Raw genomic sequence first — 16,893 nt, forward strand, 5'->3', positions numbered from 1 at the left:
CCTTATTTCGAAGACTACCCAATTGTCTATGTGCAACGTAGAGTCGTAGACCCCTTATTTTCGAAGACTACTCAAATCTCTTAGAAGAAAGTTTTGTGATACTCCGTAAAAGTTAAATCAACGTCTAAGGGTCTGTTATCTTCAGATTATTTTCAGTTCAGTTCAGTTCAGTTCATCTACAATCAGTTTTTTCAATTCTTAGTTTTCTTCTCTCATAAAATATTCAGTTCAGTTCAGTTCAGCTCCAATAAGTTAGGTTCAGTTAAGTTAAGTTAAGTTTAGCTCAGCCCAATTCAATAAATCAGAACAGGAATAAACTTTTGTATACATCCGGTGTACACACTAATTAATTGTACATCAAGGGTCACTTTTTATCAAATTTAAGGTCACTTATACAATATTTTGGCTAACGTTTATCAATAAAGTATAAATAATTCGTAACTTTTATTTATATCTTCGTAACTTTTATTTATAATAGGGTAACTTTTAAACATATTAGGGTAACTTTTGCTCATTTTAGGAATAACTTTATAACATTTATTATACATTTGATTAATTTAAAAGTTTATCATCACAACGGATCCTAAGATAATTGGACGGAACAACGAAGGGTTCGTTTGGCATCACTGCGGTTTTTTGTTTTTTGGTTTTTTGTTTTTTAAAAGTATATTATATATGTCACATAATGAATCAAAAATTATTTAGATTTATTAAAATCATGATAATTTTGAAAACTGACAACAGAAAAGTGAAAACACCTTTTTCTTGTTTCCTGTTTTTGGTTTTTAGTTTTAAAAAAAAAAAAAAAACAGGAAACTGAAAACCAAAAATGATGCCAAACAAGTCCGAATTGTTTTGTTTTGTTTTTTCTAGGGGGTAATTTTTTTTTTTTTTTTTTTTTTTTTTTTTTTTTTTTTTTTTTTTTTTAGGAAACAAGTTGGCAACAGAAGCAATAATATCAGCAGGAAAAAAAATCAGTCAGCAGAAACAGTATGGTTGCGCTACGGAAAAATCGATCAATAAAAAACACGTTCGCCGAAATCCTCTCTATCCTTCTCCATTATAAATACCAACTTCCCCTTATTCTGCCGCCCTCTCTAAATTCTCATTCACTCCATTTCTTCTTCACTCATTCTCCCCATTTTGAAGAAGAGGAAGAAAGTTGGGATTATTATTATTACTATTTCTGCAACACTCTCTTTCTATTTTCCCAACTAATAATTACCTTCTTCTTTCTCCTTCTTCATCTCCATTAATGGCTTCTCCCCTCCCTCTCATTTTCTCTCTCCTCGCTCTTTCTCTCCATCTTCAACTATCTCCAGGTACACCATCAACTTCATCATGATCTCTAATCTCAAATCATACAACATAATGTGCAATTTCATTCTAATCCTCTGTTTTAATTAAACAAAGTAGATTTTGATAAATTCTGAATTATTTTTGCAGGAGAAGCAGTGACATTCACAATAACAAACAATTGTGACTACACAGTATGGCCTGGAATCCTCTCCAACGCAGGCGTAGCACCGCTCTCAACCACCGGTTTCGCTCTCCAAAAAGGTGAAACAAGAACAGTCAATCCACCCTCCGGTTGGGGTGGCCGCTTCTGGGGTCGAACCTTCTGCTCAACCGATCAAAAAACCGGGAAATTCACTTGCTTAACCGGCGATTGTGGGTCCGGTAAAATCGACTGTTCCGGCGCCGGAGCATTACCGCCGGCAACACTCGCTGAGTTCACACTCGACGGTGCCGATGGGATGGATTTCTACGATGTTAGCCTAGTTGACGGGTACAACATCGCTATGCTAGTGGCGCCGCGAGGCGGGGGCGGGCCAAATTGCTCGTATACTGGTTGTATCAATGATTTGAACGGCGCGTGTCCGTCAGATTTGAAGGTGATGAGTGCGGGTGAAGAGAGTGCGGTGGCGTGTAAAAGCGCGTGTGATGCGTTTAATACTCCGCAGTATTGTTGTAGTGGGGCTTATGGATCGCCTGACACGTGTAAGCCATCGAGTTATTCATTGGCGTTTAAGAAGGCTTGCCCACGCGCGTATAGTTACGCGTATGATGATAAGAGTAGTACTTTCACTTGTAAGGGCTCTCCTGATTATACCATCACCTTTTGCCCTTCTCCTGCTACCAGGTAATTTTATTTTATTTTATTTTACTTTTTTGCTTAATTTAAAGTTTCTTTCAATTTTTGCTTGATAATTTTTGTGACTAAGGACAAAGATTAACCAGGAATGTCAAATCATTACAATATTTTTAAATTAGTAGCACTCCTATAAAATAAGAAGTTTACGACAAAATCACACGTTTAATGTGAAATTGTAATCATGTATAACTCACAATTTTTTATTTTTATTTTTGAACGGGATAACTCACAATTTAGACTTGCCTATAGCAATTTTGACACTATTTCAAACAAAAAATAAAACGTGAAAGTATCGCGGATGCAATAGCTTGACTTGTCACGGTCATATCTCTAAATTACAATAATTTCAAGCTACAAACTCTACCCAGTACTTGTAAAACATACTTTTTCACAATAATTGTAAGCAGATTCTGTAAATAATTGATCATTTGAGCTGTGATTATAGGTAAATGTCAAAATTGGTGCCTACCACTAAAAAGCAGTATGAAATTAGTTATAGATAGATGAGTGAATGTCAATTTATATGGTTAGTGAATAAATGGGCCACTCCCAATTTCTAAAAATTTGTATGCTTCAACTTTACTCTAAGTCCTTAGGTAATAAAACAACAACCAGATTCCCGCTGCCATTTTTATGATAACATTGTCATTTTTTTTTTTTTTTTTTTGGAAAACATGATAACATTGTCAATTCTTGCTATAAAGTTTTTCTTATCTACTCCTAGGACTAATTTACAGTACTTTTTATTAAACATTTTGCTCCTTTTTTTTTTTTTGTTTTTTTTTTTTAACATTATAAATTTCTTGATTCTGGCTTATCAATCACCCCACATCAAAATAAAACATTTCAGATATTTTAGTGTGAGTTGTAAACTCTCTCTTTTTTTATTTATTTATTTATTTTATTTTATTTAAGTATAAATTTAGGCTAACTAACTTCTAAACTGTTCCTGAAAAAAAAAAAAAATCTGAACTGACAATTCGAACGTTAGTTGGTTGTATGAGTACTTTTTTTTTTCACTAATAAGTAACAACAAAAATAAGCCGAGTCAGTGTATCTTCAGCTGTTTTTTTGTTTATTCTTTTGTCAGAGATAGTATAATTTGTCAGATTATGAAATTTCAAAAAATGCCCATCTTAAGGAAATATCCAGAGATATTTATGTGGGCATAATTGTCTTTTCAAGGGTGGAGTGTTCTGTATGATGAACGTTGTTAGTCGGTTTTACACAAAGAAACAGATTTTCACCATTTCCAAAAAAATCTCACTTCACTATTCTCCAGGTCCCAGCCTCTCTTTCAGCCGTTGGATCCTGCAAATTGCAACGGTCCATTAATCGAGCTGTTCTACTCCTGGAATTATTAATTACTGTAGATTAGGCTACGATATTTTATTTCATGATATGATGGAAATGGCATCTTCTATTTTAGTGAAAAAATAGTCATTTAATTAGTGAAAGTTAGTTGCATTTTATGCTACAATAAACAATAATTATATCTAACGTAACATTCATTTTAGTAACAGCAATATTCATTTATTGAAAAGTTGTTGCATTTTATGCTACAATTATTTAGCTAACGTGTTTATGTACGTTAGTACGTTGGATGTTTCTAATATTCTATCTTCAGTGTATGGACTATGGAGTGAGTACTTCTTTCCCTCTCCCTTGCAATTTGGCTGTGTGGTTGTGAATATTCATGAGTTAAATGTTGGTGTTAAATGATTTGTTAGGGTTGGTATTTCATTATTATTCATGTTAATTCAATTCTATAATTGCATGGTCATGTTAATATCAACTTATTAAGTCAGAGTTAGTTTTGTCAAGTCTACTAAAGTGAACAATGAATGTGTTCTTTCGTGTTGTAATTGTTTTTGTTCACCAAACTGGTAAAAAAAAGGGGTATTCTGGGTTCTAACATTCTCGCCTATTGCGTTGTATGAATTTGACAGCCAAAAGGCATCGTCATCAGATGAAGGAACACCATCAACATCAACACCGTCATCAGATGTAATAATGAACAGCTCAATGGTATACGAAGGTGCTTTAGATATGTCATCCTCACCGTCCAAATGCAATCATTCACCTCTTATTGCCAGTGGGGTTGCCGCCTTCATTGCCATCTGGCGGTTGTCGGAGCTCTTCTTCTAATCCACATTTTGGTTGGTTAGTAGACGTTGTTATCAGCAACTCCAAAAAATCACATACACAAAAGTCCGAAGTTCCGAACTAACTCTAACTTATTACTTACCAGTTGTGCAATTCACGAGTGAGGACATTTTGGTCTTTTTCCAACGTTTGAGCCCACACGTATGCTTTTTGATAATGGGCCGGAGATGGGCCTCATGTCATTTCTGGGCCAGATGATGGTTTGATGAAGAACTAACTCATTTATAGATTGAGAGATTGAAAAAGAGAATTCATATTGTTTGGTGGGTAGCTGGTGATTTTCAATTATTTAATATTCATTCATAAAAATAGAAGTTAGGTTTTATTTTGTTTTGATTTATTTAGAGTTTAGGAATAGACAAATTAGTGATTGTAATACATAAATACGTGCTACTACTATTTGATTGCTACCACTGAGGTTGGTGTTTAGGATTAATATTATTATTATGGATTCAATTTTCATTCTTATCTTTTTGTCTCATTTAATGTGTCATGCTTATTGCTGTTCTGTACCTTATCCAATTTATAGTGGAAGATGATTTTGATTTTTAAAAGGTTATACGGAGTAGCAATATATTGGATTAATCTAACCTATTAGTGGAAGATGATTTTGATTTTCAAAAGGTAATAATATATTATTGGATTAAGCTAATCTATAGCTGTTCTTGTAGTTGAGCTCGAGAAAAATAAGTTCTAATATATATTGATCATTTAATTTCATTAAAAAAAAAAAAGGATACTTAAGGTTAATTTATTTACAATGAAAATAAGTTAACAATTTTAGTTGAAAAGATACAAGTTTATTAATACATCGAAAATCAGGTGAATGTAACTAAGTCTAAAATAAGACATAACCATATACATATGGATTAAAGTGTATGGCTATCTGCTCACTTCACTGTACAAAACGAGTTGATTCCTACTAGGCAGATCTTGTCATAATAGCATAATCAAAAGCTAATTTTACTATCAAATAAATATTATCCAATGTCCACATTTATATTTTAATTACTAAAAGTAAGAATGGTGTTAAAGCCTTGAATGGGAGCTTTGAATGGACTTTTTTTGGTTGATGTAAACTCTGGAACGTATAAGCCAGGACTCATATATAAGTTGCTGAGTATGTGAGTATGTTTGATTGTTAGCCAACATTGAACTTGGGTGGTATGTATAATTTGGATGTGTGGGAGTCAAAGTTTTCTTATCTTGGAGTACAATTTTCTTTTGTCATCTCCCAATTCTAAAGTGTCTGATTCATATATAATAGACCATAGAATGGTGAAGGTTGTCTCCTCTTCACCACTAAAAAAAGAAGAAATTCTCCGTATTTTGTTTGTCTTTTGCAAACCCTGCTCAACATGTTAACAAACGGGTCATTGAGGTTGAGCTTGATTCTAGTGAAATTGGTTAAGTTTTTTATATATGAGTTAGGCCATATTCAAGCCAATCATTTTGATCAAAACTATTAGGTCACGTTAATTGCTTGTTTGATTTAAGAAAGGATAATTTTACTAGGTAGGATTGTACGAATTACTGTTTTTTGTTTGTTTATATTTTGAAACAAACCGTATGAGTTAGTTTGATCAAGTCACTACCAGAGGCGGACCAAGGAAGGCACAAAGAGTAGCATATGCTACCGCTGGAAAAAAAAAAAAGTTGATTAAAGAGACCTGTTATTATAAATAGACGGTTCTCTTTGATTTAGCCATAGCAAATTCACTATACTCCATACAAAAGCCCGTGCTTTTTGTTTCATACTAAAAGAGACCTGTTGTGTTCTTAGGGTCTCTTGATTTTTTTTTTTCTTTCCTATTTTCCTTTTGCTTCTACTTTATGTGTGCATAATTATATTAATCATGTATTCAACTTTTAATGATATATATCATAAATTTTTTTTTTTGAAACCTTGAATGAGCAACTTATTATTTTTAAAAACTCCTTTATCTGATGAAATTCTTACCATTCTACTGCACGTACTTAATTTCAATACATATATATGTAAGTAATTTATTTACCTATTTAGTTTTATATATATGAGTAACGCAATAAAGAAAATTTATAATATAAGTACAAATTAGCATATACAAAGTATTAACTTTTAAACTTGTGAATGATAGTTACGTATTACATAGAAAGGTAATATTTTGAACTTATAAAGTACTTTAAAAGTTGATCATTGTATTATATTGATAATTACTCGTATAATATAAATTATTTCATATTTGTAAAATAAAAATTTATATACCAAATTAAATATTTAAACTATAAAGACCGTGTATAATAACTCATTCTAACCATTTTTTTTTTCTTATTATTCAATGACTCAACGCTACCCCTAGTTAGAAATCCCGGATCCGCCACTGGTCACTACAGATTATATTTGTGGTCAAGAGTACACTTAATTGCATAATTAAACTTAAATTTGGAAAGTACTTTGTGATAAAACTTTATTTTCTCACATGTTGATTACCAAAAGGCTTTGTTGATGGCAAATTTTGCATATGGGTGTTATGAAGTTGGACACAATAATGAAGTTGTTAAACCATCTGTTGACAACATACTAAGTAACATCTATCTGACCTTTTTGGTACAAACTTTCTAAACAAAGTGACCTAATTGTTAGACATTTGGACTAGGACAACTTTGCAACTTCTGCAATTGGGAAGCAAATTGTTGATTAAGGTGGTTGTCATGTTACCAAGGAAACTAAACTACAAAGAAGAAATTATAAAAATAAGCAAAAGAAAAGCTGCTAAAAATAAGTAGAGATAGTACTCTACGTAGCTTTGGAAAAAGAAATTGAAATTGTAGTGCTGTTCACGTTACGCAAAGCATATATATTATGAATTGTGAATTATGAAAATTTAATAATCATGAAGAATACATTCATTGTTACATTATGAATTGCATGCAAGTCAAGAGCTGTTGATTCAAAGCTAATCATCTTGCAATTATATACTTCGTATAAGATCAATCTTTTTTTTTATTTTTATTGCTATTCAATTATACTTGTTTGTTTTTCAAACAATTGACAAGATTTCATGATTAAATTAAATTTTATTATTGAATTTAATTATTCATATGCTAAATTAAAATTAATATAAAACTGACCAAAGTGGCGGAGCCAGAATTTTTTTGTTAGGGAGGCCAAACCGTATGTGTACTTATATCCCATATGTGAAAATGTTCGATATATACTTTGTTATAATATAAAATTTAATAATATAAATACAATAATTTTCCCTTTTAAAACAATATAAATTAAATGAGTGAAACTATTTCTTTTCTTATTAAGTAAAAATTGAGACTAGTACATATAAAGTACTATTATTTATTATAGGCGGTGAGTTCATGGCAAAAGCTTTGAAAAAAAATTGCAATTTAGAGAAATTGAACTGAAGATGAAATGCATACTATAAACAACTAAACCAACTCTACTACAGCTTGTCACATGTAATTTGTTGCTACTTTATATAAATATATACGGTCAAGGGGGAGGTCATAGCCCAAGCCAGCTCCCCTTGGCTCCGCCATTGTCTGATCACTTATAGACTTATAGTACCCAACATTGTAAAATTGTTTCTAATATTGGAACTTCTGTTTTTGCTTATGGGCCTCTAAAATGCCTCTATTAGGGTGTTTTTTTTTTTTTTTTTTTCTTTTTTTTTTTTTTTTTTTTTTTTTTAAAAAAAAAAAAAATATATTTTTATGTATTTATTTAATTTATGTAAAACTCTAACTAAGTGTTAGAATCCAACTCCCGCGGCCCTTAGTATGTATTAGATGCTTTTCTATTGCTTTTCTAGACTTTTCTTTAAGTTTTTAGGTTTTGTACACAATTATTGTGTTATTATCGTTTCAGTGTTCACTAGAGATTCTATGTAATTGCAATTAAATCTCTTTAAAGGGCAAGTAATAGAATGAAATCTAAAAGTCTTCTACCCAGTGTTGCTTTGCTTTTATACTTGTAAATAGTGTATTATTAGAGCTTTATAGATATTGTGTCTTACTTAAATAATATATAGCTTCCCTCCCAACTCATTTGATGCTAGCTATAAAAACACGTGGTCCAAACCTGCTTACGTGCGCTTTGACTTGTTGGCCTTCACAAGCCCTGATTACCCGTACTCTGTCACCAATAGACGTGAGCGCCCTTAATTGAGATATAGTTGCCCACTTGTGTTGCTTTGTGCTCACAAGCCCCATTTCCGCACAAGGCTTCGCTATTCCCCCCAAAAGGCAAAAGCTCGTCGCACCATTTGGTGCTAGAACACTCGGACTATGAGAGTTGGTATTAGAGGCAAGTTTTAACCTCAGCAATAGAGACCTATATAAGCACCCAGTGAAGGCTACACCAAGATGGATCTAGAAGAAAAACTTGCTTGGCTTGAAGCCAAGGCGGATCAATGGTCCCAGCTCAAGGTAATATAATTGTACACGAGCAGGCCGAGAAAATTGTGAAATTGATAGATGATAAAGATGCGCTCCATGAGCAATTGAACTTTGCTCAAGGAAAAGTCAAAGAAGCACTTAATGCGCCTTGTAGGCAGAGGCATCAATGGTGCTGGTGTAGTAAAGATCAAACCTCCTAAGCCCCACGACTACAATGGCACCAGAGATGCTAAAAGAAGTTGATAATTTCATCTTCGACATGGAGAAGCATCTCCAAATATGTCAATTGGGTGACAAACAAAAAGTGGATGATGCAATCATATACTTTAGTACTTGTCAAATGATGCTAAAGTGACAACCAAAAAAGGATGATGCAATCATATACTTCAGTTTTTGTCAAATGATGCCAAATTGTGGTGGCGCACAAAGCACACTGACATCAAAGTAGGAAGATTGAAGATAGACACATTAGCGTAATTTAAGAAGGAACTCAAAGAACAAAAATTCCTCACCAAGAACACAAACTTCGTTGCTCGGATGAAGTTGCAATAGACCCACCAAAGGGTTCTCTTGGCGAGTCTTTTGGGGTTTTTCTAGTCCCTCGGGAGAGTTACGTCACTAAGTCTAGAGTCTTCTGTCTGTACTTGCAAAATAACAGAGACTACGGGTGGTAGGAGCTCCGCCTCCGACGATCAAGTTAGAACGTGTACGGAGAAAGGTAAAAAGTGCGGAAAAGGTAAAAGTGACATCTTCTCGGATTGCGAGATCAAGTGATTTCTCTGATGTAAGAGAATGTAGGTAAGTTGTAATAGAATGAACGTGCCGCAGAAATGGGAAAAATCTCCCTATTTATAGGCTCATCGGAAAAGGTGCTCTCTCTTAGGTCATTCTAACCTAAGTTTGGTGGGCTGCGCCGCATTGCAGCTTTCTCGGAATTTGGGCCATAAAGGCAGCCCTTCTTCCCATTAGATGGGAGGGACACGTGTCATAAGGAGATCAGTCCATTTGGGCCTTTCCTGGGGTGACACGTGGCACTTTTTGATAGGGCAACATGGCCTGGGTAATTTTACCCAAAACATTTGCCCCTCACAGATGTGACGTGGCGCGCCATGTGGCATCTGTGACATTTGTCACTCATGCACTGGTGGATCAGTTTTATTGTTCACCCATCTGGGGAAATTACGAATTTGCCCCGGTATTTACCCTCTATAAATATAGCTTTTGCCCCTCACTTTTCGCATATTCTCGAAAAACCATTTGAGAGAATCTAAGAGAATCTTTGACTTTTCTGAGAAAATTTGATATCTGCCATTTGCTTTCTGTTTGCCTGCTACAACCGGCCTAAATAATCTGCAACAGTACCTTCATACAAGGTAACCGCCTGCTCTCTCTCTAGATTTTTTGCTTTCCGTCTGTGTTCGTTTTTCCTTGCTTTTCATAAATGGTTTCACAAACACACACGACACGACCTAGGATAGTTGTCAGCCGGTCACCTAGGAAGGCTGAATCTAGGACTAGGAGTGCCGCCTGCCTCATTCTGCAAACGTCCCCGAATCTGACTGTCTTTGTGTCTGTGCAGGACACTATGGCCAGAACTAAAAGGACGACCCAGGCGTCTAGTAATGAGGAGGACGATGGTTCAATTAGGGTGCCCCGGAATGAAGTCTTTGACCACCCACTTGGCACCTCAAATACACCAGGTGACTTCATCTTAGACGAATCAGAGGAGGGCTCTGATGATGTGGCGTCCGACTTTGAGCAAGGGTCTTCCTATACGGATGTTCCCTCAGGCGGCTTAAATGTTGAAGAGAGGTCGTCTGAGGCAAATGAGGAATCCAGGGGTTCGGATTCCCCAGCCGGCTCTGAGGGAGAGGCCGCCTCTACTGAAAGAGGTTAAGAAGAGGCGTCTTCCTCTCTGCAAGAGCAATTCACTCCTTACTTCACCCATATCTCTGCAGCTACACAAAGAAACATGCGGAAGAACTTAGATGATTTCCGGACCACCTATGTCATGGGGCCGGCTATGAAATACATGTTCCCACCCTAGATGACACAGTCGTTTAGCCACCTAATCAAAGCTATGAGGATTCTAGATTCGGATGTTATGAGGCAACCATATAGGCGGGTCTTAGGTTCCCTTTAGATCTTGCATTTGAAAGGATCTTGGACGTGTACTGCTTGGGGGGTGTGGCAGTTAGCCCCCAACTCTTGGGTGAACATACTCGGGTATGTTGCCGCCTATTGGTTGCTAGGGGTTGAACCAGGCTTCGAGGCGTTTGCCTCCATGCATTACTTGAGCAAAGCTCCCAAGTTAGCCAGTCTCGGCTGGTACACTCTGACAAGTAATAAAGGATCCATGATGACTATTGGGAAAGAGTCTAAGTGGAAAGATTGGAGGAATAAATTCTACATCATTTCTTCTTCGGATACCATCCGGAACAAGAAGTTTAACTGTGGATCTTCTGGGCCAAAAGGCAATTCTCTCGCCTGTGCCTGATGAAGGCTAGGATCAAATTCTGAAGCCTGGTCTTTTCAAAGTGGAAATCAAGACTGTGGAAGGAGGGACTGAAAGAGAAATTGTCCCTAACAGTTATATCCCTAGGTTTGAATGGCTTAGGGATCCCTTTTTTCTGCCCGCTTGTGGCCTTAGCTTAGAGAAAGGCAAAGGTAGGTGGCCGGATGAGTATATTTTTTAGCATGTTTTTTGTTTGTTTGTTTTGATAATCATACACTCGTCCTTTTTGCATAAGAATCAATGTCTCAACTAGATCCAAACAAGAAGCCCAACAACTTAGCCGCCGCCTACCGCCACCAGATGATCCGGCAGAAAAGCCAGATCTTCAAGAAGGATTAACTTAACCATGTAAATTCCCATGCAACTGTCACTTTGATACAAGCAGATTACATAGTTTAAATTCTAAGTCTTTTGATTTTACAGGAGGGATCGGTCAAGCCGCCTGTGCTGCCAACTCTGTGCAAGAGGCCTCCCAAGCGGCCGTTTGCCGGGGAGGAGCAGACGCCCTCTTGTAGAAAGAAGACGAATACGCAGAAGCAGTCTGCAAGCAGGTCTAACTCTCACCTTTCTACCGGCGGCAAGTCGCCAACTTCCATGGCTGCTTTGAAACAGGCGGAGGAGACCAAGGCCTCTAAAAGTAATAAGAAAACTGTTGCTGCCGGCTGCTCTTCTGACCCAGGCGGTCTCATGGGCAAGCGGAAGGACAAGCGTGCCGAAGATTTGGTTGTTGATATCCCAGGTATTAGCGCCTTTAACCCTTTGCCTTACCCTTGTAAGGTTAAGACTTACAACCAGTCGCCTAGCCATTCTAAAGCCAGACGACCTATTGGGCGGGTTATGCCAACCTCTCACCAAATGTTGAATGTGCAGATGCCCCTTAAACACCGAATGTGCAGCAATTAGCCAAGAACATGCTCAGGGACTCCATTAGGGGAGTCCGCACCCTCAACTTCGACGCCATTCTGGCACTTCTTGATGAGGTAACTTGTTTTTTAGTTTGGAAAATTTTTTCAAGTCTTGGTAGTCGACTGCATACTAACGGTCTTTCTTTGGCCGGATGTAGGCCATGATGAGGGTGAATGCGCATAAAAAGCCATTCAACGATAAGCAAAAAGAGGTACGGGCTGCCAACCAAAGGACCGCTTCCAATCTTAATCAAGCGATGTTTGATGTTAATAAGACCGAGGCACCGACTTAGGATATTCTATACTCGCAAGCGACTGTAAATTTGCAAGTCAAGAAAGATTTGGAGGTAGCCTTGAAGAGGGTGGTTGAGCTTGAGGGGAAGCTGAAGATGGCCCAGACGGAGCTTGGCAAGCTACAAGATGTAGGCAGGGACACAGACAGTCTACACCTCCAGAACGAGAACTTGAAGAAAAAACTTTCCAACCAAGAGGAGTAGCTCAGAGTCAAATATGCAGCTAGAGCCGAGGAGGAGAAGCGGCTGCTCATTGAGAAGAATGAGGCCGACTGCGCCAGTCAGATGAGGATGGCTTGGAAGGATATCTTCCCTAAGGACGAATACTCCATCTTGGAGTATCGTTTTGAGCAGGCCACTGAAGCTCTGGATGAGGAGTTGCAGTAGGCGGAGCAGGGGGCTGAAGGCGGAGGAGTGAAGATCATGGAAGAAGATGAGGGCAATGAAGGCCATGAGCACATTGAGGACCATCCGGCCAACAATGGTGATACGCCGGATGGGAACGAAATGGAGTCCTCCCTTCGAGCTGATTAAGTTTAGTTTCTGCGGCCGGATGGCTAAATACATTTCCGGCCTGCGTGCCGAGTATCTCTTGTATCTTTACTGACTGTGGGGTCGGGTTTATTCATCAACAATTTCACTACTTTCACCACTTGTGTAACCGGTTAAGAATTTTATTTTGGCTGACCAAGGGGTTAGCTCTTTACTGATGAATCATCTAGCCATTGGGTCGGTTATATCAGTTGTGTTTTTTTTTTTAATTACAACTATTTGATACATGAGGTATACAAGATGTTTTTGCCCTTGGACAACTGTGCGTTGGGGTTTAAGAGTGGGTTGATTGACTTGGAAATTTTTGATACTTAAGAGTATGACTTATTTTTAAGTCAATCAATCACCATGGTGATTTCCCCAAACCAAGAGTGCAGCCGGCCATTGAGCAACCGAAGATGAAAACATGCGGTCATTGACCACTTCTAGATAGCCGGATGGCTATTAAGGGTTTAGTTCGAGCTTAACTCTTATTTTCATACTGGCCATTTTGCCCAATGAAATAGGCGGACCAAAATGTGATTTGCTTTTTGTCCACTTGCATTGCCTTAGAGCAGCGACAGGTGGACTTATAGCGGCTGCTTTATTCTAAAGTGAAACGTTGACCGCTTGCCCCATGTCAAACGGGTTCCAAAGGCTTACTAGTCTAACCTTGGATTTTCCAAGCTAGATGGCTATGAGTTGGCCAATTAGGCCGATAAATCTTAGCTGTCTGTGTATGTTTATAGAACAACGTACCACCCAAATGGGAGATGCTCTCTGCGACAAAGTCACCCTACTGTCGTCCATCATACGAGTGGGTACACAGCTGGCCCCTAGGCGGCTGAAGTAGTTTTTAATGAACTATCTTTCCCACCGTCTGGGGTGTTTATAATCTAATTATATACACAATGTCCTTTTGTCCTATTGGGAGGACTTTTTAGAGGTACATAATTTCAAGCTATAATCTAAGTAAGAACTTTGCTTGAACACCGGTTGTGCCTCTACGCACACGGTTTCATTATAAGCGTAGTTGTGTTCTTTTTAGATTACTTAAGTTAGACAGCTATGAGTTAACCAATTAGGTCGTTCAATATTTAAAGTTTGTATATGTTTATAGAGCAATGTGCCAACCAAATGGGAGATGCTCTCTGCGACGAATTCACCCGGATGGGCGTCGCCAGACTCCGTACTCATGTTGGAGCAGAAGGATTTATAAATGTTGATATCATCCGGCCATTGGCCTCATTTTGTTGTTTAGCTACTAAGATTCTTAGCTTAGCTTCTTTGTTAAAGTTGGACACATGTACTATGTATAGGTGGTATTACTATTAAGGGACATCTGTACTTAAAGCAAATAAATACACAATTGAAAATAAACAGCGACTTTTTCATTGATAGCTTTATATTTAAATTTACAAGTCTTAGAAGTAGTACTTTTAAGGTTGTCTACATTCCAAGTTCTGGCTAGCCGTCTACCGTCTAGAGTTTTCAGGCGGTAAGTGCTGCCTCTTACTTCTTCATAGATCTGGTAGGGACCTTCCCAATTGGACGCCAGTTTGCCTTGTTCATTGGCCCTACTGATTGCCTCCATTTTCCGTAGCACAAAGTCCCCACTTTCAAGGGCCCTTTGTGTACTCTCTTGTTGTAGGCTCTGGTCATTCTTAGACGGTAAATCTCATGATGCAAGCAAGGTGGCATTGCCCCTGCGCTCTGGGAGTGAGTCCATTGCTAGCTGCATGGCCTCCCAGTTTGCCTCTTCATCGTATAAAATGACACGTAGAGTCGGTTCATAATGCTCGATAGGCAAGACGGCTTCTGCACCGTATACCATAAGGAATGGGGTTTCACCGGTTGCCCCTTTCTTGGTTGTTCTGATGACCTACAAGACATGAATTAATTCTTCTGCCCATAAGCCACCAACCCTTTCTATTTTCTTTTTTATGTCGTCTGAGATGAGTTTGTTGAAGGCTTCAACTTGGCCGTTTGCTAGGGGTCGGCCGACAGATGCAAAACAATGTGAGATTTCTTTATCTCCCAACCAACTCTTGAGCCGTGGCGTCTCAAATTGAGGGCCATTATAAAAAACCATAGGCATAGGTACCCCAAACCGGGTGATGATATTCTTCCAAATGAAGGAGATGACATCCTTTGTCTTGATGTTTTTGATCACCTTTGCCTCCACCCACTTGGTGAAGTAATCCATAGCCACGAGGATATATCTCTTCCCGCTTAGTGCGGGCGTATATGGACCTAGAATATCCATGCCCCATTTTGTAAACGAAATTGGAATATGGATTGTCTTTAGGTCAGTGGCCGGACGATGGATTAGCTTGCCAAACCTTTGGCACTTGTCATATTTTTTCACCATCTCCATAGCGTCTTACTCAAGAGTGGGAAAAAATATATCCTTGCCACCTAGCCCTGATTGCAAGTGATCTGCCGCCTATACGAGAGGCGCAGTATCCTACGTGCAATTCTTCGAGAACTTCCTGCCCCGTTTCTGGGGTAATTAACTTCAATAGTGGCTTTAAGAAACCCGTCTTGAAGAGTTCTCCATTTCGCATCTTGAAGTTTGCAGCACGTTTCTTCATTACGGCCGCTTCCTAGGCTGAATCAGGCAGCGTGCTGTCTTGTAAGTATGCCCAGATGCCATCCATCTAGGTAGAGCTTCGGTCTAGTAGTCTAATGGGATCATCCTCAACAATACTTCGTTTTCCCATAATTTCCCAGAAGACTGATCGAGGCGTATCACAGGAGGCGGATGATGCCAATGTAGACAGCGCAACCGCTTGATTGTTCTCCGATCTGGGCACTTGACTCAGATGAAATTCTTCAAGTGTCCCAGCTTCAGTTTTGACCACCTGAAGGTATTTGATCATAGCCGGATGGGTGGCCTCATAGTCACCATGGTATTAACTAACGACCAACTGTGAATCAGAGCAGGCGTCAATTTTGGTTGCCCCTGCCGCCTTACATATACAGATGCCGGCTAGCTGGGATTCATACTCTGGCTCATTATTTTAGGCCTGGAATTTGAACCGTATTGCATACTCATAATTGTCCCCTTCAGGAGACTGACATATAATCCCTGCACCACAACCGTTCATAGTAGAGCTCCTATCCATATACACTTTCCAAACCTGATCAGGATTCTCTGGTGCAACCGGCCTTGTCATTTTGACAATGAAGTCGGCGAACGCCTGAACCTTCACTGCCTTTCTTAATTCGAAAGTGATTTTAAGACTTTGCATTTCAATGCCCATTTGAGCATCCTACCGGATGACTCCAAGGTTGTCATTGGCCGCTTGAGAGGTTGGTCTATGTAGACTACAACTGGATGTGCTAGGAAGTAAGGTTTCAACTTCTTGACAGCCATGTAAAGAGCAAGGCCAAAATTTTCAACCGTGGGGTACCGTAGTTCAGCATTTCGAAGAATATGGCTAATGAAATAGACCGGAAGTTGGATGTCGTCTCTCTCAGCAAGGAGAATAGCACTGAGGGCATGATCTGAAAACAACTAAGTACATGTAAAACGTCTCTTTGGGCAGAGGGCTAACAAGCATAGGCAAAGAGTGTAGATGTTCTTTGAATTTCTAAAAGGCCGCCTCAACATCATCCCCCCATTTAAACCTTGTCTTCTTTCTAATCTCTGGGAAGAAATAGAGGCACTTACTTGTCACCTGACCGGCTGAGAAATTTCCCCAATGCCGCCATACAACTAGTTAGTTTCTGAACTTCTTTGACAGTGCGGGGTGACCTCATGTCAATTACCACCTTTATCTTCTCTAGATTGGCCTCTATCCCCCTTTGATCAATTAAAAATCCAAGAAACTTCCCATACTAAACACCAAATACACACTTCTTGGGATTGATCATGACCTTGTGCCACCCGAGTGTGGTGAAGGTTTCTCGGAGGTCAGCAAGATGATCCGT

The 16,893-nt window shown here is 38.5% G+C and overlaps 1 protein-coding gene across 1 annotated transcript; it reads left to right on the forward strand.

Moving 5' to 3' along the window:
* Positions 1 to 1,007: 1,007 nt before the first annotated feature.
* Positions 1,008 to 4,789, forward strand: LOC145592435 (thaumatin-like protein 1b). The gene is made up of 3 exons (XM_081648888.1): positions 1,008 to 1,322; positions 1,447 to 2,143; positions 4,105 to 4,789. Exons 1-3 carry the CDS (start codon positions 1,256 to 1,258, stop codon positions 4,301 to 4,303), a joined length of 963 nt encoding a protein of 320 aa, XP_081505014.1. The 5' UTR covers positions 1,008 to 1,255; the 3' UTR covers positions 4,304 to 4,789.
* Positions 4,790 to 16,893: the final 12,104 nt, after the last annotated feature.

This window comes from Chenopodium album, chromosome 18 (genome assembly GCF_948465745.1).
Source record: "Chenopodium album chromosome 18, dcCheAlbu1.1, whole genome shotgun sequence".
NCBI lineage: Eukaryota > Viridiplantae > Streptophyta > Magnoliopsida > Caryophyllales > Amaranthaceae > Chenopodium > Chenopodium album.